Source organism: Ornithorhynchus anatinus, chromosome 17 (genome assembly GCF_004115215.2).
Source record: "Ornithorhynchus anatinus isolate Pmale09 chromosome 17, mOrnAna1.pri.v4, whole genome shotgun sequence".
Lineage (NCBI taxonomy): Eukaryota > Metazoa > Chordata > Mammalia > Monotremata > Ornithorhynchidae > Ornithorhynchus > Ornithorhynchus anatinus.
This window is the reverse complement of record NC_041744.1, coordinates 20,377,293-20,405,103: the sequence shown is the minus strand read 5'-3', so window position 1 is coordinate 20,405,103 and position 27,811 is coordinate 20,377,293. Positions and strand designations below refer to the sequence as shown.

General features: G+C 51.1%; 1 protein-coding gene across 2 annotated transcripts; it reads right to left on the bottom strand.

Moving 5' to 3' along the window:
* Nucleotides 1-4,053: 4,053 nt before the first annotated feature.
* Nucleotides 4,054-21,338, bottom strand: IFNAR2 (interferon alpha and beta receptor subunit 2). 2 transcript variants are annotated; one of them, XM_029082626.1, is made up of 9 exons: nt 21,239-21,338; nt 15,526-15,694; nt 13,395-13,436; nt 12,205-12,334; nt 11,263-11,432; nt 9,666-9,859; nt 8,965-9,133; nt 7,310-7,443; nt 4,054-5,440 (listed from the first exon to the last, which is right to left on the bottom strand). In XM_029082626.1, exons 2-9 carry the CDS (start codon nt 15,581-15,583, stop codon nt 4,769-4,771), a joined length of 1,569 nt encoding a protein of 522 aa, XP_028938459.1. In that variant the 5' UTR covers nt 15,584-15,694; nt 21,239-21,338; the 3' UTR covers nt 4,054-4,768. The 2 variants fall into 2 exon arrangements, with proteins under 2 accessions (XP_028938459.1, XP_028938461.1); XM_029082628.2 differs by having other exon boundaries at nt 15,526-15,681; nt 21,239-21,336.
* Between the last annotated feature and the right edge of the window lie 6,473 nt (nt 21,339-27,811).

The window sequence follows — 27,811 nt, the reverse complement described above, 5'->3', positions numbered from 1 at the left end:
AGCGCTGAGGTAGGTATGGAATTTTCAGGCTGGAAACGGTCCCGGTCCCGCTTGGGACTCGCAGTCTAAATGGGAGGCAGTGTGGCGTAGCGGAAAGAGGACCAGGGTTTTAACATCAGGTCCACCACTTACCTGCTGTGTGACCCTGGGCAACTCACTTCACTTCTCTGGGCCTCATTTCCCTTATCTGCAAAATGGGGTTTCGGTGCCTGTTCTCCCGGGAGCCCCACAAAGGAGCTGATCATCTTGAATCTACCCCGGTGCTTAGTATAATAGTTGGCACATAGTAAGCACTTAGCAAACGCTATAATTACTGTTATTATTGAATCCCCATTTTACAGCTGAGGAAAATGAGGCTCAGAGAAGTGAAGTGTCTTACCCAAGGTCACACAGCAAGCAAGTGGCAGAGCCGACATTAGAACCCAGATCCTTTTGCTCCTAGTCCCGCGCTTTCTCCACGAAGCCATGCTGCTTCCCATATTTTATTTTCATATAAAATAGTCATATTTTGAGTGCTTACTATGGGCAGAACACTATCCTAAGCACTTGTCTGAGAACACCTGAACGACATCGACAGCCCGAGGGTCCACGGTGGGGTTTCTGGGCTTGCTGGGAAGTTGTGGCCAAACCCAACGATATTTCAAATCCCATCCCTACCCTTGCTTCTCAAACCCAAGTCACCGGAGTAGCAGAAACAGCTACGAATTATTCAGGTTTGCACTTGTCCCGGGGGGGCTGCCCTATGCCCAGGAGAGGCTAAACTCGGGCAGGTGGGCCGGGATAATCCCACCCGAATGCACAGGTGCTGGACGCAGGCAGTGATCAATCGCTCCGTGGTGCTCATGTAGCAACTACTGTGTGCCCAGCACAGTTCTTAGCACTGTCCTAAGCACTTGGGAGACAGTAGCCGGAAGCAACGGATCCGGCTCCTGCCCCCAGGGGCCCGTGACCCCAGTGGGGGAAGCAGGGAGAAGGAAACCGTTACCCACAGTGGGAGGTGGAGGAAGGAAAAGGACTCTCCTGGTAGGAGCAGGAGTCAGAAAAGATGGAACCGTTAATAAATAAGTGAAAGTGAGCAGAATGGGGAGATCGTTTTATATACCACCTATCTGCAGGTCGATTCAGACGGAAGTGCCGAGGATGGGCATAAGTACCTGAGTGAGCAGAGTGACTGCGGGGTGGAAATAACTTGGGATGGGGAAAATGAAGCAGGGAAGGCTTTCCTGGAGGAGGTGTTTTGATGCACGGCCACTTCTGGCAAAAGACCGTCAGGCCCAATTCTGCCTTTTCCCAGCACGTCCGCTACCCAGGGTGACGGGCTGAAAAGACGACAGCATCGACAGAGATTTCTCTGTATTCCCTTTGAACGCTACCCTTCTGGCCCTTTCCCAAAAATGTCCATCAATACAAAGAGCAGGGGAAAAGCAACAAATGAGTTAAAGAAATGCTGCAAGAAAATCCTTCCCTGGATTGCCTGTGGGATCATTTTAACGACTTCCTTCCCAGAAGCAGGAACTGGCCGATGCCGGCCCCTTCCTGTGCTGGGATTCTACATCCGCTTGGTAGATTATCGGCAGCAGTCAGGCTGAGTGGAAAGAAGTAACAGGAGGTCTGGATTTCTACTCCGATCTTAGCCTGTTTGTGTGACTTTGGGCCTTTCTGTGCCTCAGTTTCCTCATAATAATAACAATGATGGTATTTGTTAACTGCTTACTATGGGTAAAGCACTGGTCTAAGTGCGGGGGTAGATCCAAGGCAATCAGGTCGTCCCTCAGTCTTAATCCCCATTTGACAGATGAGGTCACTGAGGCACAGAGAAGTGACTTGCCCAAATAGTAATAATTATTATAATTGTGGTATTTGTTAAGCGCTTACTGTGTGCCAGGCACTGTAACTAAGCGCTGGGGTGGATCCAAGTAAACCAAGTTGGACAGGGTCCCACATGGGGCTCACCATCTCAATCCCCATTTTACAGGTGAGGTAACTGAAGCTCGGAGAAGTGAAGTGACTTGCTCAAGGTCGCACATCAGACATGTGGAGAACCCGTGACCTTCTGACTCCCAGGCCCGTGCTCTGTCCGTTAGGCCATGCTGCTTCTCATCTAAATCCATCTCTGTGCTTGGCACCAGGTAGACACTTCATAAATACACTTTTAAGTGTAGAGTGAAGAGATGCAATTAACAAGAGGGATTTGAGAGCCAGATCAAAAACAAGAATTATCTCCAGCACTCATAAATACCGTCATCATCAGGCATTGCAGCAATAATAGTTGTAATATTAGTAGTATTTATTAAACTCCTACTACCTAGAAAAAAATACACATGTGAGAATTAGACACATACCCTAGATCTCTAGGAACTCGCATTCTCGGGGAATAAGAGGGGGAGGGGGACAGACACATCCGGAAAGATAAACAATAAAAACAAAAATAACGTAGGACACAGGGACAATAGTAAATGGAATGTGATAATCGAACGTTGCGGCTAGAGGAGCCGAGGCTCCTCGTGGCTCAGAGACCAGTAAGTCACAGCGGTGGCCACGGCCATCCCAGCTTTCCAAAAGTTGCCAACTTCCCATGCTGCTCGTTTGTCTCCATCCCGAGGGGCAGGAGAAGGGGTTTCTGGAAACCCTGACGGTGTAGGGAAAGTGCAGCTTCGTTCCTGGGAAGCGATCTGATGGTCGAGGGATTGTGGAACCTTCAGTCATTCATTCATATCTATTGAGCGCTTACTGTGTGCACAGCACTGTATTAAGCGCTTGGGAGAGTGGGACATAACAGTAAACAGACACATTCCCTGCCCACAACGTCTAGAGCGGCTTACAACATGTCAAAGCACCGTGCTCTTTCTCCCCTCCGCCAGACCAGATAATCTAGAGTCGACTTCAAATTCTGACCGAGAAAAGTAGGAAGGTGAGCTTCCCTCTTCCCCGGCCCGCTACTACCTTGGAATCTTTGCCTCCATAGACAGGACTTCAATTTGCAGATTGGCGGGAGCAGCAAGGAAGTTAGAGGAAATTGGGCCATGACCGACCTGGATAGGTTAGGGGAGAAAGCCCTGGAGATAATTCTTGTTTTTGGTCTGGCTCTCAAATCCCTCTTGTTGATTGCATCTCTTCACTCTACACTTAAAAGGCACCACATTCTTAGAAATTCTCTTTTAAGGCGTAATCTTTCCATTTCCCAGCCACCAAAGTAAAGCTCACTGCCTTATAATGCTGTTTGATCAGTGGTTAATGTTGCACTATTAATGCCTGGGCTTTCTAGAGCACCTCTCTTCAAGAGTTCAAAGGGCTTTGGGCTCTGACCTGTCTAGGAGAGGAGGTCTTGCTATTTTTTTGGGGGGGGGCGCTCGGCTGATGTGCAGAACAGTAGGGCAGTAGAAGAGAGGTATGCCCGGGTGGGCCACCGCCCTTTGAGTCACGTGAACGGGAAGGGCGCACCTGAGTTGGCACCGGGCCAAATCGTGTCGGGCAACTGAGTAATCTCCTTAGAGGCCCTGAAGGTTTTTATGGGTCGATTCTAACCGACCGCTCACCGTGCCCACAAAGGCCCAATTAGCGAGAAGTGGACTTCAGTCACAGGTGGACGATTCCATTTGGAAAGGAGGAAAGCACTTCTTGATCCTTCACCAGAATGGACTCCTGAAGGAGGTGGTGGGGTCTTCGAGGAGAGGAGGGACAAGCCGAGGCAGGGGGCCGGACCAGGTGACCTCTCGAAGTCTCTTTTTACTCCGGGAAGCATGGCGTAATAATATGGGTATTTGTTTAGCGCTTACTATGTGCAGAGCACTGATCTAAGCGCTGGGGGAGATACAGGGTCATCAGGTTGTCCCTCGTGAGGCTCACAGTCTTCATCCCCATTTTACAGAGAGTGGACAGGACACTGGCCTGGGAGTCAGGAGGTCATGGATTCTAATTCTGCCTCTGCCACCTGTCTGCTTTCCTGTGCTTCACTTCCTTCATTTGTAAAATGGAGATTGAGACTGTGAGCCCCATGTGAGACAGGGACGGTGAGCCCCATGTGGGACAGGGACTGCGTCCAAGGTGATTTGGTTGTGTTCACCCTAGCGCTTAGTACAGTGCCTGGCACCTAGTAAGCGCTTAAACAAATACCACAGTTATTATTAAACCATCCCTGGGCCCTCAGAGCTAGGTAAGCTGTCTTCCCATCCGATCTCCTCGGCGCCTCCAAGCCTACGACTTGGAGAGCCATCTGAGAACCGTCTTCAGAATGTCCCTGGGGACCAGGGGTGAAAGGAGTTTTCTCAGAGAAGAGGTGACTTAATTATCACCCATCTCCTCGGCTCACGTGGAGCTCGGCCTGGATTTTGTTTCTGGCCACCATTAGTGCCTCCACTCCACCTGTCTGGAAGTCCTTTCCCTTAGACGTGTCCTACTTCGGTTCCGCCGACTGCTTCCGGACTAGCTCCGGGTTGTATTCCTTGACCCCTGGTCCCGGGCTGTGGGTCCCGTGGCATTCTGGCTCACTGCCGTCAGAGGTCTCCGCTCTCCCCTTGGCAACGCGTGGTCTTGGGGACGAGGGCAGAGCTGGTTCCGGGGAGGGAGTGAACCAGACTAGGAAAATACTGTGGCGGGCATGGGGGAGACCCGTCAGGAATAGACATGGAGCTGCAAAGTGCGTCTTCTACCTCTCCCACCCCCGGACGGCTGTTCTGAAATCTAGCCCCGTCGCTCGCGCCCCTCACTCCTCCACCCCTGGGAAGACCGGGATCGCTCAGTGCCGAGGATTTGTCCGTCTGCCCGAGAGTCATCGCGTTATGTACCCGTCGCCCAGGTATTCCTCCGAAGAGTCGCCGTCCTCGGAGGACACTTCTTCGGACGAGATGTTCCACCCGGGGCTGGGGGGCGACGAGTTCGCGCCCAAGTCGGCGGGAAGGAGAGGTTCCAGCTCGATCTGAACCGGGTGCTCCAGAGGAGGCGATGAGGTCTGGTTCACCCCGACCGCCTCCTCCCTGGCCATCTTAACGAACACCGAGCTCAAATTGATGTTGAAGTGTCCTTTGTTCCCCAAGTGGCCGCTGGGGAAGCAGTCCTTCTCGGGAACCGGATCCCAAACCCGGCTCTCCGTGTTCTCGGGCGAGGCCGCCCCGGCGGGTAAGCCGGGGTCGAGGGACCCGGCCTCCCGGCCGCCCGGCTCTTCGGATCTGGAGTCCTCCTCCTGCTCGGAGTCCCCTCCGGGTTCCGAGTCCTCCTCGGGCTCGGGAGGCTGCCTGGTCACGGTGGCGATGTGCGAAAGGATGTGGCCCATGTAACTGCCGCTCTCCCTCTCCTCGTCCTCAGTGTCGCTGGCATTTGAGTCACTGCCGCTCGGCATCCTCTTGGGGGGCCTATTCCGCCCAAGCCAGCAGATAATTTCCACCGGAAACGTTTTCTCGGGGAGAGGGTCTTGGAACACATAGAACTGGAGGGTCGAGATGTCCTACAACACAGAGGTCGAGAGTCGTGCGCGGACGCATTTTTTTTTCTCTCTTATACACGAGGACCGGCGGGGCCTCGTGTAAGTGGCCCAGGCCCGGGAAGTCAGGAGACCCGGGTTCTCATCTCGGCTCTGCCACTTGCCTGATGCGTGACCTCGGGCAAGTCACTCAGCTTCTCTGGGCCTCAGATTCCTCATCTGTAAAATGGGGATTAAGTGACGGTTCTCTCTCCCCCTCAGAGAGGGAGCCCCATGAGGAACAGGAACTGTGCCTGATCTGGTTTCTTTGTTATTTACCTCACGCCTACGTCAGCAGGAAACAGAGGCTCCAGCTCGGTCCGGACCGGACTCTCCAGAGGCCTAGTGGATAGAGCACAGTCCTGGGAGTCAGAAGGACCTGGGGTCTAATCCTGACTCCGTCACTCATCTGCTGTGTGTGACCTTGGCCAGGTGACATCACTTCTCTTTGCCTCAGTTACCTCACCTGTAAAATGGGGATTAAGAACTGAGCCCCAGGTGGTTCATGGACTGTGTCCAGCCTGATTAGTGTGTATCTACCCTAGTGTTTTAGTACAGTGCCTGGTACTTAGTAAGCTCCTAACAAATACCATAAACAGGAATAAATAAATAGCACCGATTGATCGAGTGCACTGTTCCACGTAGAACTATTTTTAAATCATTTGCTTCCTTGCCTCTAGGAAACCTGCAATGAATGCCAGTAAGGATGTTGGATCTAGTTTCTGTTTCCGACCACGTTCTGGCCCCCTTGCTGCAAAGGAATGTTGGCTTCAAGCTAGGAAGGATTACATTGTTACTTCCTCCATTAGTTGGTACACTTTTTGAGGGCAGGAACAATAGAGAAGTAGCGTGGCTTAAGAGAAAGAGCCCGGGCTTGGGAGTCAGAGGTCGTGGGTTCTAATCCCGGCTCCGCCACTTATCAGCTGTGTGACTTTGGGCTAGTCACTTAACTTCTCTGGGCCTCAGTTACCTCATCTGTAACACGGGGATTAAGACTGAGTCTCACATGGGACAACCTGATTACCTTGTATCTACCCTAGTGCTGAGAACTGTGCTTGTCACATAGTAAGTGCTTAACAAATACCATCATCATTTATTATTGTTAATGACAATTATGGTATTTGTTAAACACTTATTATGCTGTGCATTTTTGGTCTGTGGTGTTTTCCCAAGGACCTAGCGGTCTGCAGTCAATCCATCAATCGATGGTATTTATTGCGCGCTTACTATGTGCAGAGCACTGTTCTAAGTGCTTGGGAGAGTATAATATGGAGAATAAGCAGGCACGTTCCCTGCCCATAATGAGTCTGCAGGAAGTTTGTGCCCAATAAATCCTGAAGAGGTGGGAGGGATCTGGGCCCAACTCTTCCAATGGCTCTGCTGTGTGACTGGGCAGCTTATCTGCCCTCTCTGCTTCTCAGCTAACCCGCCTGAAAAAATGCGATTCATTCCTGCCTCTTTGCAGTTGATATAATAACCGTGAGGGTATTGGTCAAGCACTTACTGTGTGTCAAGCACTGTTCTCAGCGCTGGGGTAGACACAGGCTAATCAGGTTGGACACGGTGTCCGTACCACATGGGGCTCCCAGTCTTCATCCCCATTTTACAGATGAGGGAACTGAGGCCAGAGAAGTGACGTGACTTGCCTGAGGTCACAGAGCAGACAAGTGGAGGTCCTGGATTAGAACCCAGATCCTTCTGACTCCCAGGTCTGTGCTCCATCCACCAGGATGCATTGCTTCTCTATAGCTCTCCATTAACACAAGGTATTTTTGCTTATCGCATAACATGCATAAACACATAAAAACATTCATCTAGACACAAAGTAAAAAAGAAAGGCAAATGAGGACATACCAAAACTTTGGGGAGACACTTTCTTCTTAAGCAAATGTAGCCTCCGATTTTCAGGGCCGTGAGACAGGTGAGGCCGACGACCAACAGAAAAGCAAACACAAACGTCCCTCCTGCTATTTGTGATTTTATGGACTCTGCAAACAAAACATCAAACATGTTTCAATTTAAGCAACTCGGTTGGGCAGCGAAAGTTGATGATGCATTTATTTGGAGCATGGCTATATATGTAATGCTTCAAAGGAAATTCCTAGGCTCCTTGAAAGGAAGAAAAACAGAAGGTATTCCAGGCCTCAAAAACCACCACATTTATTTCCCTGGGAAAAAAAAAAAAACCTCTCAGCTCCTAAAAGTATCACACAACACTCTCATTCAACCTCTTATTTCTGAGGTTAAAAACCATAACTCCCCAAGGCTTGACACAACCCTACTACCTTCCCCTTGGGCAGGAAGGACAACTCCATTTTAATTGGACTCTTGTACTCTCTTCAAGAGCTTAAGCAGTGCTCTGCACACAATAAGCATTCAAGAAATACAATTGAATGAATGCTTTCTGCACACAGTGAGTGCTCAGTAAATTCCGCTGACTGACGGACATCAGAAAGTGCAGTTACTAAACATGAACAATGACCTGTAGACAAACCTGTGTGAATCAGATTATAGCACTGCATTTAAGGGACAGAACTGTTTCTTCTATCATCATCATTATTATTATTAATGTAGTCAAACCCATATGAATCTGATTATAGCACTGAACTTAAGGGATAGGACTGTTTCTTCTCACTGACCTCGATCTCACTTAATTCGCTGCCGACCCCTCGCCCGTGTCCTGCCTCTGGCTTGGAATGCCCTCCTTCTTCATATCTGACAGACAATTACCCTCCCCCGCTTCAAAGCTTTATTGAAGGCGCAACTTCAAGAGGTCTTCCCTAACTAAACCCTCTTTTCCTTTTCTTCCACGCCCTTCTGCGTCACCCTGACTTGCTCTCTTGATTTATCCCCCCTTCCAGCCCCACAGCATTAATGTACATATTGGTAATTTATTTGTTTATATTAACCCTCTAGACGGTAAATTCATTGTGGGAAGGGAATGTGTCTGTTTTACTGTTACACTGTACTCACCCTAGTGCTTAGTACAGTGCTCTGCACACAGAAAGCACTCAATAAATACCATAGACCGAGTAATAATAACATGCAATTTTCCAAGACTTCACTAGTCACTGGTCCCAACGCAGTTTAAGTATGTACATATAATCTCAGACACCCATCCACAGTCAACATACACAGTGATCGATGAATCTATTAGTGAGCGCTTACTATGTGCACAGCACTGTACTAAGCGCTTGGGAGAGTACAATACAACAGAATTAGCCGACACGTTCCGTGCCCACACCGAGCTCACAGTCTAGAGATGATCCAATATCGAGGAGAAAGAGTTGAGAAGTGGATGGGCTAGGGTTTTGAAGAAAGGTGGGCTAATCCGGGGAAATTTCAAGGAGGAGGAGGAGGGAGAGGAAGAGGAAGAGGAGGAGGTTCGGAGCTGTGCCAAAATGCAGGAGGATCCTTGAAAATACAGAGTGGGTTTTCCTCCGAACACAACTGAACATGGATCATCTGTAAAAGCCGGTCGCCTCCCCCAAACACACTGCATCGCCTACCTGACTTCACCGTGGAGGCGAGGAAGATGCACTTTAAGTCCGACGGCTGGGAATTTGTATTCAAGGGGATACGTATATCAGCAGTTACGCAGTAATTGGTGTTCGGAAACAAACCTTCTACGACAGAGCTGAAGACTTCAGGGACGTCCTCGATTTTAATCGAATGAGACTGAAATGGAAATCAGAAGGATCTCTTCGAAGAGGGTAAAACAAGACCATATCCACCCCGCAGAGTGAACGAGGGCCAACGTTTTTATTAATTCCCCCCGGCCCGTGGGTCACGTGAAGGGTGGCGATAACTTTATAAAGGGAAGATAATCTGAGCCGCACCGCTCTTGGCCTGAAGCATCCAGTCTGGTTTCCGTCTTCCTTCCCCCAAGGACTGTCCCACAGTTCATCAACAGGTCTATACGAACTCTGCAGAGAGGGTGAAGGGGCGCCTTCCTGGCTCCTGCCCCTACTCCCGCCCCCAGGTCCCCTGTGGGTGCTCGGGCTAGACTCTCCTAAGCGCTTAGTACAGTGCTCTGCACGCAGAAGGTGCTCAGGATATCCAGCTGACGGATGATAACGGTGATGAAGGGGAGCTTCTCTGGGACTTGAAGTTTTTCAAACTGCAGCTGAGGGCTGTTCTCCACCCCGGACAAGACTTCCCCCTTGCAGGCTCCCACTTGCCCCGAAAGAAATGCCACCGGTCCACACACCTCTTTGGGACGGTTCACTGATATCACTTTAATGGTGCCGGAGAACCCGCTGAAGTCACGAAGAGTCCACGGTTTGGAGGGGATTTGGGCTTTTTGCTTTTTGGGGTCATCCAGGAGACCCTCCGGGAAGTGCACCGTGACATTAATCTGATCCTCCAGAGCGGCGATGTGAACCTCAGGCGGGCCTAGAATTGCTACGGACAGAAACAGCCAAGATTCCCGATCTGCACAAGTCGGGGCATCGGGGACCCGGCTCGGTCACACCCAGGAAATAACAGCATCTCACAGGCGGCGTCTCTCTCTAGCACTCTTCTCCCTCTGGCGGGGCTCCCAAGGCACAGAGAGGGTAAGTGATCTGACCTGAGACTCACGGCAAAATCAGCAGGAGAGCGGGGCCCAGTGAATAAAGCACTATTAGCTGCCGCTTGCCTGCGGTGTGACTTTAGGCAAGTCACTTCACTTCCCCCACCGAGTGGGGGATTCAATACTTATTCTCCCTCCTTCTTGACCGTGAGCCTCATGTGGGACAGGGACCATATCCAGCCTGATTAACTTGTATCTACCTGGGTGCTTAGAGTAGCGCTTGACACACAGTGAGTACTTAACTAATACGATAAAAAAAAATCCAGATCTGACTCCTTTTCTAATGTTCTCACCCCTCCCGCCTCCCACTCTTTCCCTCTGTGTTTCCAGCACCAATGTATTCTGTGATGCGTCTCATTATTTTTTGATTCTAAGAAATACGGGACTGGGGGTAGTGAGACTTAGGTCACACGTCCGAGTGGAAGCAGTGTAGCCTAGTGAATAGAACAAGGGCCTGGGAGTCAGAAGGACCTGGGTTCTAATCCTGACTCCGCTACGCGTGTGCTGGGTGACCTGGGGCAAGTCACTTCAGTTCTCTCGGCCGGATACCTCATCTGGAAAATGAGGAGTAAGCCTGCGAGCCTCAGGTGGGACATGGACTGTGTCCAACCTGATTAGCTGGTATCCACCCCTGCACTTAAAACTGTGCCTGACGCACAGTAAGCACTTAACAAATACCCTAAGCACCCCCACAAAAAAACCCCCAAAACAGAAACCCAAGATGGAGAGTCAGGAGACCCAGGTTCTAAAGCCCAGCTCCGCCATTGGCCTGCTGTGCGACCTTGGGCAAGTCTGTTTCCTCTCCAGGGAAATGGGGAAAAGAGTCCCGCTCTCCCTCCCTTAGAGTCGGTGAAAACCGTGTGGGGCAGAGACCGTTTCCGACCCGTTAGATCTCGCATCCACAGCAGAGCTTACCACGGTGGGCTTAGCGCACTGTCAGTGTTCAATCAACCCCGTAACCATTCCGCACCGAGGGCTCTGAACTCTGGAAGTAAACATCACTTCCAAGGTTCAAGGCCACGATCCCCCTGCGGCCGTTTCCGGGGGTATCTGGAGAATCCCGACGAGCCGAGCCGACCCCTCTAGACCGTAAGCTCGTTGCGGGTGGGGAATGTATCTTTTTATTGTTACACTGTGCTCTCCCAAGCACTTGTACGTGCTCTGCACGCAGTGAGCACTAGATAAATACGATCGAATGAATGACCCTGGCCCACTCCAAGCCGAACACACTCACTGTCCTTTATCGGCATGAATTCCAGATTTTCAGTGAAGACGCGGTCCCCGGCGAAGCCCCACACTTGGGTGATGTAGCTCTCCTCGATGTCTGTGAATCTGTCGGTCAGGTCGCAGTAGAAACTCGGGGTGTGGGTGCACTCGGAGACCTCGGTGAAATTGTCGCCTTGACTAGGAAGGGGGACAGGACGGGAAACGAGGCCCTCAACTGTGGCCTCCCAAGAATCCCCGACTCTGGTATCACCCAGGGGGCTTGGGTGCTCCTAGAGCTCCCGCCCCCACCTGTCCCCGGGCCAGCCGTTTCCTGTAGCCCCCCGCCTCCTCGGGCAACCGGACAGGGTTGCCTCGCTCGGGCCCTCAGGTGGAAGGTCTTCCTGCGACCGCTTCTCTTGGACATCCTCGTCCTCCCCACCCGCCCCTGTCCGGCTAATGCTCTCCGCTCTGACCGAGCGGATCTGTTTCTCATCCCCTGCGCACGTCTCTGCCCTCCTTCTCCTCTTCCACCCTTCCTCTCCTTCTCCAACATCTCCACCTGGAAACCTTCCCAAACTAGGGGAAGCAGCATGGCCTAGTAGATAGAGCACGGGCCTGGGAGTCAGAAGGATCTGGGTCCTTCTACACCTTGCAAATAAGTCCCAGCCCACCCATTTTTTTACAAGCCACAGCATGAGCCGAACCGACATATACTGAGTGCCAGCTCGGTGGCCGTGAAGATTTTTTTTTCTACTGAACCAATGAACCGGGGGAAAGAACCAAGTCTTGTTCACATGTGAAAAAGAGGCCAATCGCTTCCAGAAACTGGAACTTTTGCTCTTGAGTTCCCGGTTGGCTCCATTTCAAGGGTTCACAAGCTGCCACGGGTGGTCACTGCTTGATCCCCAGTGAGACCAACAGAGAAACAGAAATAATTCAGCCCCGGAAAAGCCCCGGGGAGCGAACGAACCTGATGACTGTATATTGCACCGTGAATCTAGTGGGCGTAATAGGACAGTTGTTTAATCCCCACGTCAGGTTGTGATGGAAGTTCTGAGATTCCATCTTTAATGTGAAGGGCGAACAGGATGCTGGGGTTTCTGCAGGAGACAGAGCAATACATGTTGTGTGGACAGGCAAAGACTGGAAAGATGAATCCACTGCCTTGTGTTTGGGTGTGACTTAGCCTGACTTCTAGGGGCAATAGTATTGCCTTACTACAGGTCTTTGTACATCAGTTAATCAATCGGTGGTATTTATTGTGCGCTTACTATGTGAAGAGCACTCTTCTAAATGCTTGGGAGAGTACAGTGTCTGCTGTGTGACCTTGGGCCAGTCACTTCACTTTTCTGGGCCTCAGTTCCCTCATCTGTAAAATGGGGATGAAGACTGTGAGCCCCATGTGGGACAATCTGTATATACCCCAGTGCTTAGAACAGCACTTGGCACATAGCAAGTGCTTAACAAGTACCACAATTATTATTATTATTACAATACAAGAGAATAAGCAGACACATTCCCTGCCCAAAATGAGCTTACAGTCTAGAGGGGGAGAAAGACATTAATATAAGTCATTTATAATAAATACTTTAAAGATATATACCTCAGCACATATGTACTTGTACAGGTGTGTACACAGTAAGCGCTCAATAAATGCCATTGATTGATTGACTGACTGAGTGCCTTCTGACACCGTAATAAGCACTTGGGAAGAACCAACTAGAAAAATGGCCAGCCCGGTGTGGTCAGGGATTTTCTCTCTTTATTGCTGAACTGTACTTTCCAAGGGCTTAGCCCAGTGCTCTGCCCACAGAAAGCACTCATTAAATAGGATTGAATGAATGAAAGAATGAGTGAAGACTCTTCCATTCTAGCAGAGGGGCAGGCATAAAAAAATCCGACCATTTCTAATGGCACTCCTATTCCTATTTCTATAGTGGCTACTCCTGGGCCAGTTGGAGCAAAATGGGGCATTTCGGGGGTGCACGGCTTGAGGGGGTGGGGCCAGAATCCCTCCAATTTCTCCGGTGTCTTACCTCTCAAGGGTTTTGGGGACGTTAGTTTGAGCAGCTGTAGATGGGAACTTTTGCAGGGAGGTGTAAAGTCCCCCTGGCTGCAGAGCCCGGCCCAAACAACTCAAAACATTTGAAAATCTCTTACCGGTCGAGTTGGATGAACCACCAATCACCAGGCTGATGTACACTGGAAAGGGGGAAAGGGAACAGGCGCAAGTATGAGAAAAGGCCGCGAGTGTTTTCTCTAGGCTCAGCTCGGCAGAAATGACTCAGTCGGGAGACTGCAACACAAACCCCCAATCTGGCAGCGTTCATTTCCCAATGGATAGTCATTCATTCACTCATTCATTCAATCGTATTTATTGAGCTCTTACCGTGTGCAGAGCACTGTATTAGCGCTTGGAAAGTACAATTCAGCAATAAAGAGAGAAAACCCCAGCCCACAACGGGCTTACAGTCTAGAAGGGTAGGGGTAGGGAGGGGAGGAGGAGCAGAGGAAAAGGGGGACTTGGTCTGGGAAGGCCTCCTGGAGGAGGTGAGCTTTCAGTAAGGCTTCAAAGGGGGGAAAGTGTGCTAGTTTGGCGGATTTGAGGAGGGAGGGCGTTCGAGGCCAGAGGTAGGACGTGGGCCAGGGGTCGACGGCGGGACAGGCGAGAACGAGGCCCAGTGAGAAGGTTAGCGGCTCCTGAGGAGCGGAGTGTGCGGGCTGGGATGTAGGAGGAGAGAAGGGAGGTGAGGTAGCAGGAGGCAAGGTGATCGAGAGTTTTGAAACCAATAGCGAGGAGTTTTTGCTTGATAAGCGCTCTATCTTTGCCAAGCACCGTGCTAAGCCCTACAGCAGACACAACTGTGGCCCGACAGAGTGCTCAGGATAAGAGGGAGAGAGAACTGGTATTTTATCCCCATTCTGCAGGTGAGGAAACCGAGGCACAGAGAAGTTAAGTGACTTGCCCGAGGTCACACCGTAGTGAGCCGGGGAGCTGGGACGAGGACCTGGGCCTCCTGACTCCATTCCTGTGCTCTTGCCACTCTCCCCAGTATAGAAACTGACTTGACCTTTGACTCGCCTACTTCCTGTTTTAAATCACTTGACTCATGAGAAAGAGCTGAATTTCTGTCCTTTTGAGACGTGGGGTGGAAAGTTACAAGCCTTCTGATGCAGGAAGTCAACTTCTGTTAAGACCACATAGCCAGGAAGTTTAAGCAGAAATATGTTTGGGTTGTTCTCGGCTCCCGCTAGGGTGAGTTTCAGACATTCTCCCTGATTTCCCGAAGAAAGTTTTACCACAAACATGACCCTTGTTTAAAATCGCAACCTCATGAGAAATTACTAAATCATTTTCTTTTCAACTTAGAGCTTTTGCAAGGATGCTGCTCAGGCATTATTAAAACATCTCCGTGGGAGCCAAGACCCTCGCCTTTTCCTCCTTGTCCTTTGAAGTTCTTACTGTTGTTGAAATAAAATTTACTAAGCGTGCATCGTGCTCCATAAGCAAACGCTATGTGGGGAAACGCGGTGGACAACGGGACGATCGGATCGGATACAGTCCCCGTCCCCCACTCTAGGAGATAGGAAGAGCAGAAGCACAGAGGGGTAAAGTGACTTGCTCAGGGTCACCCAGCAGGCCGGGGGCGGTGCTGGGGCTAGAATCCGGGTCTGACTCCCAGGCCCGTTCCCGCAAGGCCACGTCCCTCCCCTTCGGTCAACTTTTGAGTCATTCGCCAGTGGGATGGAAACGGCATGGCTTAGTGGATCGAGCACAGGCCTGGGATTCAGAAGGACCTGGGTTCTGATCCCGGCTCTCCCACGTGTCTGCTGTGTGACCTCAGGCAAGTCGCTTCTCTGTGCCTCAGTTACCTCATCTCCAAAACGGGGATTAGGAAGGTGAGTCCTCTGTAGGACAGCGACCGTGTCCATCCTGATTTACTTGTTTCTACCCCAGAGCTTAGTAGAGCGCCTGGTACATAGGAGCGTTTAACAAGTACCGTAAAAAAAAACACAAAACCACCTCTTCCTCAGTGATTCACTACCAGGCCCTTTGAAGGGTCTATGGGCCAGGGTTGAGGTGAAGAATAAAAGCCCACAGCAACAGGAAATGGGGTTGGCTTCCTTATTCTACAGAGGAGCCCAGAGTCCCGCCCCCGCCGTGCTTGGTCGGTCACTGGATTTCGCCCGAGGGGCGCTGGCTCTGATGCCCCCAAAATGCCCCGTGTCACTTTGAGGAGGAATAGGAGGAAAATCCCAGGCAGTTTTTACAGGAAAATGAGCCACTTACCCCAGGTTAAAATATCAGCAGTCCCCTCAGACAACGAGCTTCGCCGCCTTAAAATCATCCCTCTGGGGAATTTCGACCCTTCTTCGTCACCTCATCTGCGCTGACGGGAAATGGAAGTAACGTCGCCGAATCGTGATCCCGAAGAGTTGTTTCGACCTGTGGAAGATGCCTAGGCAGCGGGAGACGGGCATTCTCTCGGTATCCAAACACCTCAAGTCATGCCTACCCGAAGGTCACCCCGAGCACTTATGTAGCTTCATCCGTCCTCAGCCCCGATGTTTAGATTCAACTGCATATTCATTCATTCGGTCAGTCGTATTTAATGAGCGCGTACCGTGCGCACAGCACTACGCCAGAAGCTCGGGAGAGTACCACACAACAATAAACAGACACATTCCCTGCCCACCGCGAGCTTACAGTCTTAAGATGGTGACTGTGGTATTTGTTAAGCGCCTACAATGTGCCAAGCACTGTGATAGATATGAGATACATAAGCAGATCAGATCAGTCCCTTTCCCACATTTGGCCTCACGGTCTGGGAGTTGCAAGGGCAGGTATTTTATCCTCATTTTACAGAAGAGGAAACTGAGGCCCAGAGAAGTGAAGTGATCTGCCCCAGGTCACACAGCAGTTAAATGGCGGAGCCGGGATCAGAAGCCGGATCTCCTGACCCCAGTATTTCTTCAGTTATTCCATCCTGACATATTCCTGCTTCTCTTGGTTATGTCCTTGTTCTCCCTCCTGTCCCTCCTATTTGCAAGCCGTTCAAGCCTATCCCTCGGCAGAGGCTAAATCTCCAACGTACTGAGAAGCAGCGTGGTCTTTTGGAAAATGCATGTGCCTGGGAGTCACAGGACCTGGGTTCTAATCCCAGCTCTGCCACTTGTCTGCTGTGTGGTCTTGGGCAAATCACTTCTCTAGGCCTCAGTTACCTCATCTGTAAAAGGGGAATTAAGACTGTGAGCCCCATGTGAGACATGGACTGTGCCCAACCTGATTAGCTTGTATCTACCCCGATGCTCGGCACAGTGCCCGGCACATAGTAAGCATTTAAAAAATACCATTAAAAAAAGTCCTCAGTACGATGCCCTGAACCCCACAGATGCTCAGTAAAGACTACTGATGATGAAGGAGGCATCAAACTACAAACAGAAAAATATACCGATGTGTTCAAAACTATTTATTGAGGATCCGCAGCGTGGAGAGCACTGTACTAGGTGCTTCTGAAAGTAGAGTGGACCTAGCCTCGTGTAAGAATTAGCGTGGCTCAGAGGAAAGAGCACGGACTTAGGTGTCAGAGGTCATGGGATCGAATCCCGGCTCTGCCACCCGTCAGCTGTGTGACTTTGGGCAAGTCACTTGACTTCTCGGTGCCTCAGTTACCTCATCTGTAAAATGGGGATTAAGACTGTGAGCCTCACGTGGGACAACCCGATTACCTTGTATCTCCCCCAGTGCTTAGAACAGTGCTCGGCACATAGTAAGCGCTTAACAAATAGAATTTTTTTTTAATCTCAACTTCTCTGTGCTTCAGTTTCTCAAAGTATAAAATGGGGGGGGTTAAGTCCCTTAGACGGTGACCATGTGGGACAGGGACTGTGTCACACCTGACTGTACTGTATCCGCCCCAGTGCTTGTTACAGGTCTTACCACAGAGTCAGCTTTTAACCAATAGCACACTTATCATTCAGGAAATTCTGCAAAATATTCACCGCCTTGCCAGAAAAGAATAAAATCAAGTTCTCCAATTTTCCCAAACCTAGGCCTCTGCTCCACCCCACATTCTGATTCAACAAACAACGCAGGCCAGAAATGGTGGCTGAAAAATCCCAGAGCAAAGAGTGGCTGATGAACGGCAGGAGAAACGGCCGTTGGGGCCGTCTAAGGCCCTGACCTTGGACGAGGAGTATAGGGGGTTTCTCGCAGCGCTGAGTCGGTCGGTCAGCCGGTCAGTCAATCGTATTTACTGAGCGCTCACTGTGTGCAGAGCACGGAGAGACTTCGAGTCAAGGAACTGCACCTGTCCTCTCTAAAACTGTGCCTTCTGCCCTACACTCATTAGGGCTAGAACATCAGGGCAGCAGCATGGCCTATGTCAAAGTGGCCGCGGCTGGAAGTCAGAGGACCTGGGTTCTAATCCCAGCTCCTCCACTTATCTGCTGTGTTGTCTTGGACAAGTCTTTTAGCATCTCGGTGACTCAGTTGCCTCGTCTGCAGAAGAGCACCGAGGGACGGTGAGGAGGTGGGCGGCAGAGGAGCGGAGTGTGCGGGGTAGGCAGTAGAAAGAGAGAAGGGAGGAGAGGTAGGAAGGGGCGAGGTGATGTAGAGCCTCAAAGCCTAGCGTGAACGCCGGGGTAGATTCGAGGTATCTGGTCGAGTCTCTCTCCCAAGGAGGATTTATGGTCTTAATCCCCATTTTCCAGGTGAGAAAACTGAAGCAGAGAGAAGCGGCACGTGGCAGAGCCGGCATTAGAACCCAGGCCCTTCTGACTCCCAGGCCTGTGCTCTATTCACTTAAGTCACGCTGCTTCTCGGGAGAGAAACATGTGACTGGAAAGAGACCTAGGACTTCCCCTTACAGAGAAGTGTTGCCCAACAGGAAAAGCCACAGACTTCGGGGCCACAAAACTAATCCCAACTCATTCCTTGTTTTGTTGTGATGGTATCCGTTAAGCACTTCATATGTGACAGGCATTGTACTAAGTACTGGGCCAGATACGAGCTAATCAGGTTGGGCACAGTCCGCGTCCCACGTGGTGTCCACGGTCTTAATCCCCATTTTCCAGATGAGGAATTGAAATGCAGAGAAGTGGCGGCGCTGAGATTAGAACCCACTAGGTTTCCACTGGATCACGCTGCTCTTCTGCCAGGCGGGTGGTTTTGGAGAAGCCACAGTTTCTCATCTGTAGGAATGGGGATTAAATATTTGTTCTTCCCCTTTAAAATTCTCCCACACTGAACCTTGAGCCCTATGTGGGACGGAAACTGTGTCTGACCTGTTTATATTGAAACTCTCCCAGTGGATGGCCCACAGTAAGTGCTTAACAAATATTACTGGGTATTATTATACCTCTTATTACACCCCCTAGGCACTTTAGAACTCACAACACTCCCCTCCCCGCAGGATTTACATTCATATATTACTATCTATTACTTCCTCTTTTCAATAATTCATTTACGTGTCTACCTAGCTATACTGTAAACTTCTTGAAAGCAGAGTTTGTGTCTATTAACTCCACCGTCCTCTCTCAGTGCTCGGCACATGTGGCAGCGTGGCCTACTGGAAAGAGCGTGGAGGCTGGGAATCAGGAGACTTGGCCCTGCAGCTGGCCTGCTGTGTGACCCGAGTCACGTCACTTAACCTCTCTGTGCCCCAGCCTCCCCATTTGTAAAATGGAGATTCAAAACTGTAGGGCCTAGTGGAAAGAGCACAGGCCTGGGAATCGGGGCACCTGCGTTCCAATCCCACTTCGGCCACTTGCCTGCTGCGTGACCTTGGGCAAGTCACTTCATCTCTTTGGTTCTCAGTTTCCTGATCGGGCTTCTATACCTGTTCTCGTAGATTGTCAGCCCCATCAATCTATCAATCATAATTACTGGGCACTTACTGTGTACGAAGTACTGTCCTCCAAGAGGCCTTCCCAGCCTCAGCCCCACTTTTCCTCATCTTCCACTCCCTTCTGCGTTACCCTGACTTGCTCCCCCTGACTGGCTCCCTTTAATCTTCCTCCCCTCCCAGCCCCACGGCACATATACGTACATATCTGCGATTTTATTTGTACTGTTTGTTTATACTGATATCTATCTTTCCCCCTCTAGACTGTGAGCTCATCGTGGGCAGAGATCATCACCGTTTATTGCTGTACTTTCCCAAGTGCTTAGTACAGTAGTCTGTACACAGTAAGCGCTTAATAAATACAACTAAATGAATGAATGGGACAGTACAATGCAGCAGAGATGGCCGACTCATCCGCCTCGCCTTTCTAGACTGTGAGCCCGTTGTTGGGTAGGGATTGTCTCTATCTGTTGCCGACTTGTACTTTCCAAGCGCTTAGTACAGTGCTCTGCACACAGTAACCGCTCAATAAATGCGATTGAATGAATGAATGTATGAATTCCCTATGCACAAGAAGCTTAGTCCATAAGGGCGGGGACTGTGTCTGCGCTGATCATCTCGTTTCTACCCCAGCGCTCAGTCAAGCGCTTGGACCCAAACGGAGCTCTCCCTATTACGGTGGTCGCTCAGTAGCTAGGATTGATTGGTAGTGGCTAGATCCTGGGCCTGGGAGTCAGAAGGGCCTGGGTTCAAATCCCGGCTCTGCCACGTGTCTGCTGTGTGACCCTGGGCAAATCACTTCGCTTCTCTGGGCCTCAGTTCCCTCATCTGAAAAAGGGGGCTCGAGACTGTGCGCCCCTCGTGGAACGGGGCCTTTGTATGACCCGATTTGCTTATATCCACCCCAGCGCTTAGTACAGTGCCTGGCACATCAAAAGTGCTTAACAAATACCATTCATTCATTCAATAGCATCTATTGAGCGCTTACTATGTGCAGAACACTGTACTGAGCGCTTGGAATGTACAATTCGGCAGCAGTTAGAGATACAATTATTATTATTATTATTCTCATTCTCCGGGCCTCAGTTACCTCATCTGTAAAATGCGGATTAAGTCCGCAAGCCCCATGAGGGACAGGGCCTATGTCTAACCTGACGAGCTTATATCCGGTGCTCAGAACAGTGCTTGGCACATAGTAAGCGCTTAACAAATACCATAATTATTATTATATCTACCCCAGCGCTTAGGACAGTGTTGGACGCCGCGAGCTCACTATGGGCAGGGAACGTCACCGTTTACCATGGCAATGTATTTTCCCGAGCCCTCAGTACAGTGCCCTGCACACAGTGAGCACTTGATAAATACGACTGAACGAATGACACCAGTAAGCGCTTAACAAGTACCAAAATAATAACCGTTAAGCGCTTCCTATGTGCCAGGCACTGAACTAAGCGCTGCGGTGGAGACAAGGAAATCGGGGTGGACGCAGTCCCCCGTCCCACGTGGGGCTCACGGGCTCCAACCCCGTTTTCCAGATGGGTTCACTGAGGCTCAGAGAAGAGAAGGGACTTGGCCAAGGTCAGGTGATTATCGATCACCCTGATTATCAGTAGTGGCGGTGGCCGCGGCCTCCCTGGGTCGGGCCGGACCGGGCGGGGCTTCGCTGCCCGAGCGGGTCCTGGGGTTTTCCCACGCGCGACGTGGGCGCTGCTGTCCGGTGTCTCCCATCCTTCCCCCCGAAACCCCCTCCCCGGGGCAGGAGGGGGGGCCGGGGCGTGGGGATACGCTGCCGGGGAGGAAGGGGCGAGGGCCAGGACCGGCCAGGGACACCCACGGCCACCCGGGACCGGCCGGGGCCACCCAGGATCATCCAGGACTACCCAGGACCGGCCAGGGTCACCGAGGACTACCCGGGGCCAGCTAGGACCGGCCCCAGGACCACCCAGGACCGGCCAGGATCATCCAGGACTACCCAGGACCGGCCAGGGCCACCCAAGGCCACCCTGGACCGGCCGGGGTCCCCCAGGACTACCCAGGGCCAGCTAGGACCAGCCCCAGGACCACCCAGGACCGGCCAGGATCACCCAGGAAATCCGGGGCCCTGCGACCGGCACCGCCCCCCCCCCGATCTCCCCTCCCCACCCTCGATCCGGTTACCTCGGGCCGGTCCTGGATGGGGCGTCCCCCGAGGGGCCGGAGAGGCCCGAGGACCGGCGCTCACCGTCGCCACAAAAAGCGAAAACAAAGCCGCGCCTTCCCCCCGCCCCTTCCCCTCCCGCCAGCGGGGGACGCGGGGAGGAGGAGACGGGAGAGGGGCGGGACAGAGGGGCCGCCCGCCTTCCTCTCCATCCCCTTCCTCAGGGACAGGCCGACGCTCCTTCATTCATTCCCGCATTCCTTCATTCAATCGCATTTCCCGAGCAGCGTCCTAAGCGCCCGGAAAGCACAATTCCGCAACAGAGACCATCCCTGCCCAACGACGGGCTCAATCGGGATCTATTAAGCGCTTAAAATAAAATAATGTCGGTATTTGTTAAGCGCTTACTTGGTGCCGAGCACCGTTCTAAGCGCTGGGGGAGAAACAGGGTGATCAGGTTGTCCCACGTGGGGCTCACACACTTTTAATCCCCGTTTTACAGATGAGGGAACTGAGGCACAGAGAAGTGAAGCGACATGCCCACAGTCACACAGCTGACGAGTGGCAGAGCCGGGAGTCGAACTCGTGACCTCTGACTCCGAAGCCCAGGCTCTTTCCACTGAGCCATGCTGCTTACTACTACTACTACTACTACTACTAGTTCCGGCATTTCTTAAGCGCTTACTATGTGCCAAGCACTGTTCATTCATTTTCAGTCGTGTTTATCGAGCGCTCGCCGCGTGCAGAGCACTGTACTGAGGGCTTGGGAGAGGACGATGCAATCGACGGGCTCATGCCCTGCCCACAACCAGCTTGGAGGCCTCCTCGACGTCTGTGGTCACTCCTACTCCCGGACAGTTGGACGATGGAGGAGATGGGTTTTTTGGGGAGGGGTAGAATCTCTGCTCCCCAAGTCCCCCCACAGACAGAGGACGGTCGCACCCAGAGGCAGGAGCTGGGGCGGGTCTGAGGGTCAGAGAGAGGTAGGGGTCAGAATGGGGTGAGGAGGTGGGGACCCGGTGGCCAAAATGGGGTGAGGGGCTGGGAGTCACGGGGCGGGGGAGAGAGGGGTCGAGGGGTTGGGAGTCACAGTTTTCCCGCACCCCTCGGGGGGCAGATATTGGCCCCTGGGAGTCGGGCACCCAGCTCCGCAGGGGACGGGAGGGAAGTTGACTTGACCGCAAAGGATGTGGGGAAGATCACAGGTTCAGGGGAAACTGAGGCTAGCGGCAAGGGGCCCCCTCAATCTCTTCCTTCCCCAGTGCGAGGGGAGAAACCGACAGGCCTCAGATCTGGGGTGCCCCGGATTTACCTCAAGTCGATCACCACGCACGTCCGAATCTCCATTCTCTGGCCTGAATGACCCCTTCTCTCCATCCAGCGCTTAGAACGGTGCTCTGCACATAGTAAATGCTTAACTAATGCCATCATTATTATTATTATTATTGTCAGTTTCACCCAGTGACGCTTTGATCTCGGGAGCTTTGGCTTATTGATGTTACACTGTACTCTCCCAAGCCCTTGGTATAGTGCTTTGCACAAAGTAAGTTCTCAATAAATACAATTAATAATATTAAATTCCACAGTCCCTGCTCCCCACTTGCCTTGCCAAACACTTCCATGTGGAGTGGATAATCAATCAATCAGTGGTATTTATTGACCACTTACTATGTACAGAGCACTTTACTAAGCACTTGGGAGAGTAGAACGGTATTAGCTGGCCAGTTCCCTGCCCATAAGGAGCTTATAGTCTAGAAAAACATTAATATGAATACATAATTTATAATATATCATTTTCATTTATTTTATGCACATTCTGTGGGATTAGGGGTCGTGTGAATAGCAAATGTCCAAAGGTCACAGGTCCACGTTCATAGACGACTAAGGGGAGAGCTAAACTTGGGGAGAGGGAATAATAATAATAATGATAATGATAGTATTTGTTAAGCGCTTACTATGTGCAGTGCAATGTATTAAGCAGGGAAATCAGGTTGTCCCACGAGAGGCTCACAGTTAATCCCCATTTGAAGAAGGACAAAGAGAGAGGCTGCCCAGCACTGACAGACTCACATATGGAGACTGATAAGAGAAAGAGAGAGGGATTAGAGAGACACAGGGTTGAGGGAAATAGAGTCAGAGCATCAGGAATCGGGTGAGGGAGGAGCTGTAGGGAAATAGAGTCAGAGCAGCAGTTATCGGCTGAAGGAGTTGCTGGATGCTGGGAACGGAGACAGAGAAACCTGACAATTCGGAGCCATGCGGAGAGATTGGGACAGAATAATAATAATACTAATGTTGGTATTTGTTAAGTGAGCGCTTACTATGTGCAGAGCACTGTTCTAAGCGCTGGGGGAGATACAAGGTCATCACGTCGTCCCACGTGAGGCTCCCAGTCTTCATCCTCATTTTCCAGATGAGGGAATCGGGAACGGAGAAGTGACTTGCCCACGGTCACAGAGCGGTCAAGTGGCAGAGTTGGGATAATTGTATGTATCTTCACACCTTCTCACCTGTATATGGGCAAGTCGTTTAACTTCTCCAGTGCCTCAGTTCCCTCATCTGTAAAATGGGGATTAAGACTACAAGCCACATGTGGGACAATCTGATCACCCTGTGTCTACCCCAGCGCTTAGAACGGTGCTCCGCACATAGTAAGCGCTTAACAAATACCAACATTATTATATTCCCTGATGCTGAGGATTCAACTCTCAGGCCTACCACTCGCCTGCTCTGTGACCTTGGGCAAGTCTCTTAACTTCTCTGGCACTCACTTTCTTCATCTGCACAATGGAGATTTAATTCTTATTCCTCCCTCCTACTTAGTGAGCCCCACATGGGACAGGGACTGTGTCTGACCTGATTAACTTGTATCTAGCCCAACACTTAGAACTGTGCTCGACACACAGTAAGCACTTAGATACCATAATAATAATTATTATTATTGTGGTGTCTGTTAAGCACTTACTACGTACTGAGCACCGTTCTAGGCACTGGGGTAGAGTGATCTGATAATCGGGTTGTCGCCGGTCTACTCGTTTTGTTTTGTTCTGTTTTGCTTTGCTGTCTGTCTCCCCCCTTTAGACTGTGAGCTGGGATGGTCTCTATCTGTTGCCGAATTGTCTATTCCAAGCGCTCAGTACACTGCTCTGCACACAGTAAGCGCTCAATAAATACTATCGAATGAATGAATGAACTTGTATCTACCACAGCACTTAGAACAGCGCTCGACACATAGTAAAGCTCTTAACAAGTACTATTTTTAAAAAATGGAGTCCCCCAGGGAGTCCCAGCACCAGTCACGTCTTCCAACTCTCCCAAGTACAATAATAATCATTATTATTATTATTATTGTGGTACTTGTTAAGTACTTACCATATTCTAAACACTGTTCTAAGCGCTGGGGTATGTACAAGTTAATCGGGCCAGATGCAGGCCCTGTCCCACATAATAATAATGATGGTATTTGTTAAACGCTTACTATGTGCCAAGCACTCTTAATCCTCATTTTACAGATGAGGTAAACTGAGCCCCAGAGAAGTAAAGTGACTTGCCCAACGTGACACGACAGGCAAGTTAGCAGATCTGGAATTAGAACCCGGGTCTTTCTGACTCCATTATGGGCAGGGCTCGTCCCACTTATTTGCTGTATTGTACTTTCGAAGTACTTAGTACAGTGCCCTGCACTCTGCAAGCGCTCAGTCAAATGAATGACTCCCGGGCCCATGCCCTGTCCTCTAAACCACGCTGCTTCTCACTGCCAGTGATGCCTACTGTGCGCAGAGCACTGTGGCCAGAGTCCCAAGGGTTTTAGCACAATGCTCTGCGCCCAGGAGGCGCTTAAGAAATAACAATAATAATAATGATGGCATTTGTTAAGTGCTTACTATGTGCCAAGCACTGTTCTAAGCGTTGGGGGAGGGGGATACACGGTGATCAGGTGGGGCTCACGGTCTTCATCCCCATTTAGATGAGGCCCAGAGAAGTGAAGCCACTCGCCCAAAGTCACAGAGCTAAGTGGCCGAGGCGGGATTAGAACCCACGCCCAAGGCGGAGGGGCTCTTGCCCCTGAGCCACGCCGGAGGGTGAAATGCCACGTTGCCGTTCTGAACGCCCGCCCTCGACGTTGCCACCCAGACAGACGGACACAGAGAGACACAGACAGACACAGACACACAAAGACACAACCCAGACACACACAGAGACACACAAGCTGTAATTGCGGCAGTTGCAGGGGAGGACCACGAGGTGGCGGTGTTTCCGCGCCGATGCGCCCCCTGCGGATCCCGCCGGAAACCCAATTTGCACGAGGTTTGGTCCCCTGTGCGAAATCATAACGATGGTGCTTGTTAAGCAAAGCACTGTTCTAACCGCTGGACTCTGTTCTAAGCGCTGAGTGACCCCAATCTCCCCCCCTGCTCCCCCCCCCAGAAGATGGTGTTGGGGAGCGGCCTGCCAGATGGACCCCTCGCCCTTCCCCCGCCGGCCTCTCAGGTCAGTTGGAGATGACTTTCTCATTCATTAATTCATTCGATAGTATTTATTGAGCGCTTACTATGTGCAGAGCACTGTACTAAGCGCTTGGAATGTACAAATCGGCAACAGTTTCTCGTGCCTCTCCTCTGCTTCCCGGGCGATTTAATGGTTGCTGGATCCCACGTAGGGATGGGCCCCGGCTGGGCCCAGCCGACCCTCGGTTGGGCCGTGAGAGGGTGGGGTTGGGAAGGGACGAGTTGTCCCCCGAAACTGGGTGTGTTGAGAAGGGAAGGGGTCAGCAGAGGGGAGTCTCCCCCGGCTTTGGGTTTAAAAAGGCGGCGGAGCCTTCTGGGGACCGGGCCTTGGCCGGTGGCGGCTGCCCAGAGGCTTCTGGCAGTCCCCGTCCCACCTGGGGCTCAGGGTCTCCATCCCCATTTTACAGATGAGGTCACTGAGGCCTAGAGGAGTGAAGTGACCTGCCCGAGGTCACTCAGCAGAAAAGCGGCGGAGTCGGGATTAGAACCCACCACCCCTGACTCCCCAGCCCGTGCTCTTGCCATTAGGCCATGCTGGTTCTCTGCTTGCTGCTTCACCTGATGCCTTATCTGCCAAGAGGGTGGACTCCTTTTCTTTCCCTGTGATACTGGTTCAAAAAAATATCACGCGCCACTAGCCGACTCCACTTCTCCCCCGACCAGTCCCAGACCTGGTGGTCTGCCCCCACATGCCCACAGGACCTGCTGCTGGTGGAAAACGATTTGCCTCTCAGCCGTGTGCTTTCTGTGTGACCTTGGGCGAGTCACTTAACTGCCCTGGGCGTTCATTTCCTCATCTGTAAAATGGGGATTTTTTTTACCTGTCCTCCCTCCCACTTCCAGTGTGAGCCCCACGAGGGACAGGGACTGTGTCTTTTGTCTACCCCAGCGCTTAGCCTAGTGCTTGGCACATAGTAGGCATGTAGTGGATAGAGCATGGGCCTGGGAGTCGGGAGGTCAAGGGTTCTAATTCCGGCTCCGCCACCTGTCTGCTGTGCGACCTCGGGCGAGTCACTTCACTCCTCTGACCCTCGGTTACCTCATCTGTAAAATGGGGAATGAGACCGTGCCCAACGCGATATGTTTGCATCCACCCCAGCGCTTGGTACAGTGTCTGGCACAGAGTAAGTGCTGAAATACCACACTTATTAATTTACTATTATTATCACTTAGCAAATGTCACTTTCATTATTCTTCTTATCCAGGGCAGAAGACAGTGGCAGGGCTTAAAGTATTTCAGGACTTTTCATCTCACCATCTGAGGGGTTGGGGATGTGTGGCGTGGCTGCCGTTTTTGTTGTCGAAAGCAATAATAGTGATAGGATTATGAGGTGCCAGGGCTCTAAACTACCAGGTCCAGCTTGGCCACGCACATCCGCAATGCCCGGGGTTTGGCTGGTGGGTTTGCGGTGGGTCTTATCCTTGCACAGAGTTTCCATCTGCCGCCCGCTTCTGCTTCTCAACTTCCAGACCCCTTCCCCATCCAGAGATTCTCAGACTTGGATTTGTCCTCAGATGATATTCCCAGGGACAGTCTTTCTCTCTGAGAGATTTGGTCTCTTCTGCCATTAAGAGGATGGATTTTGTAGCCGGCTTGGTCAGCAAACTGGAGTTTAGATTCACTCGGAAACAAATTGGGGCCTAACAGAGAAAGTCTGCTTTCATAGAAAATCACCCATCTTTATCCCGAAGGGGAATTCTTAAGTCGGATTGTTCTGCTTTGGAAATCTACCTTTAAATAGTTCATTTGGCAGAGCGTGCTATGTAGAAACAGACTAGAGACTGCTGTCCCTTGTGTGGTGATTATAAAGTCTCTTAGAAAACAGTTCTGAAAAAAAATCTCCTCGGTATTCCCTAACCCCGGTGGATTGTATGGTGTGGAGTTTTCAAAACTGTCTTAGACAAACAGACAGGTGATCCATTCCATTGGAATAGCCACATGGGCGTTAAGTCAACAGAACTTCATCGTCTTTCCTTTTCAATTTCCTATGAACCCTTTTTTCCTTTCTCTGCTTCCGTGTAGATCATGTGTCTGTCTCCCCGACTGGACTGTGAAATAATGGGGTCATCACAGGGCAGGTCAGG

What these genes read in the sequence shown, in the direction of transcription:
- IFNAR2 (XM_029082626.1), bottom strand. Translation starts at nt 15,583, where the DNA reads ATGATTTTAAGGCGGCGAAGCTCGTTGTCTGAGGGGACTGCTGATATT. An exon ending in ATTCATGCCGATAAAGGACA is followed by an intron (nt 9,860 to 11,262) that starts GTGAGTGTGTTC and finishes TTCTGTCCGTAG; the next exon opens with CAATTCTAGGCCCGCCTGAG. An exon ending in AGTGTCTCCCCAAAGTTTTG is followed by an intron (nt 5,441 to 7,309) that starts GTATGTCCTCAT and finishes TCTGTGTTGTAG; the next exon opens with GACATCTCGACCCTCCAGTT.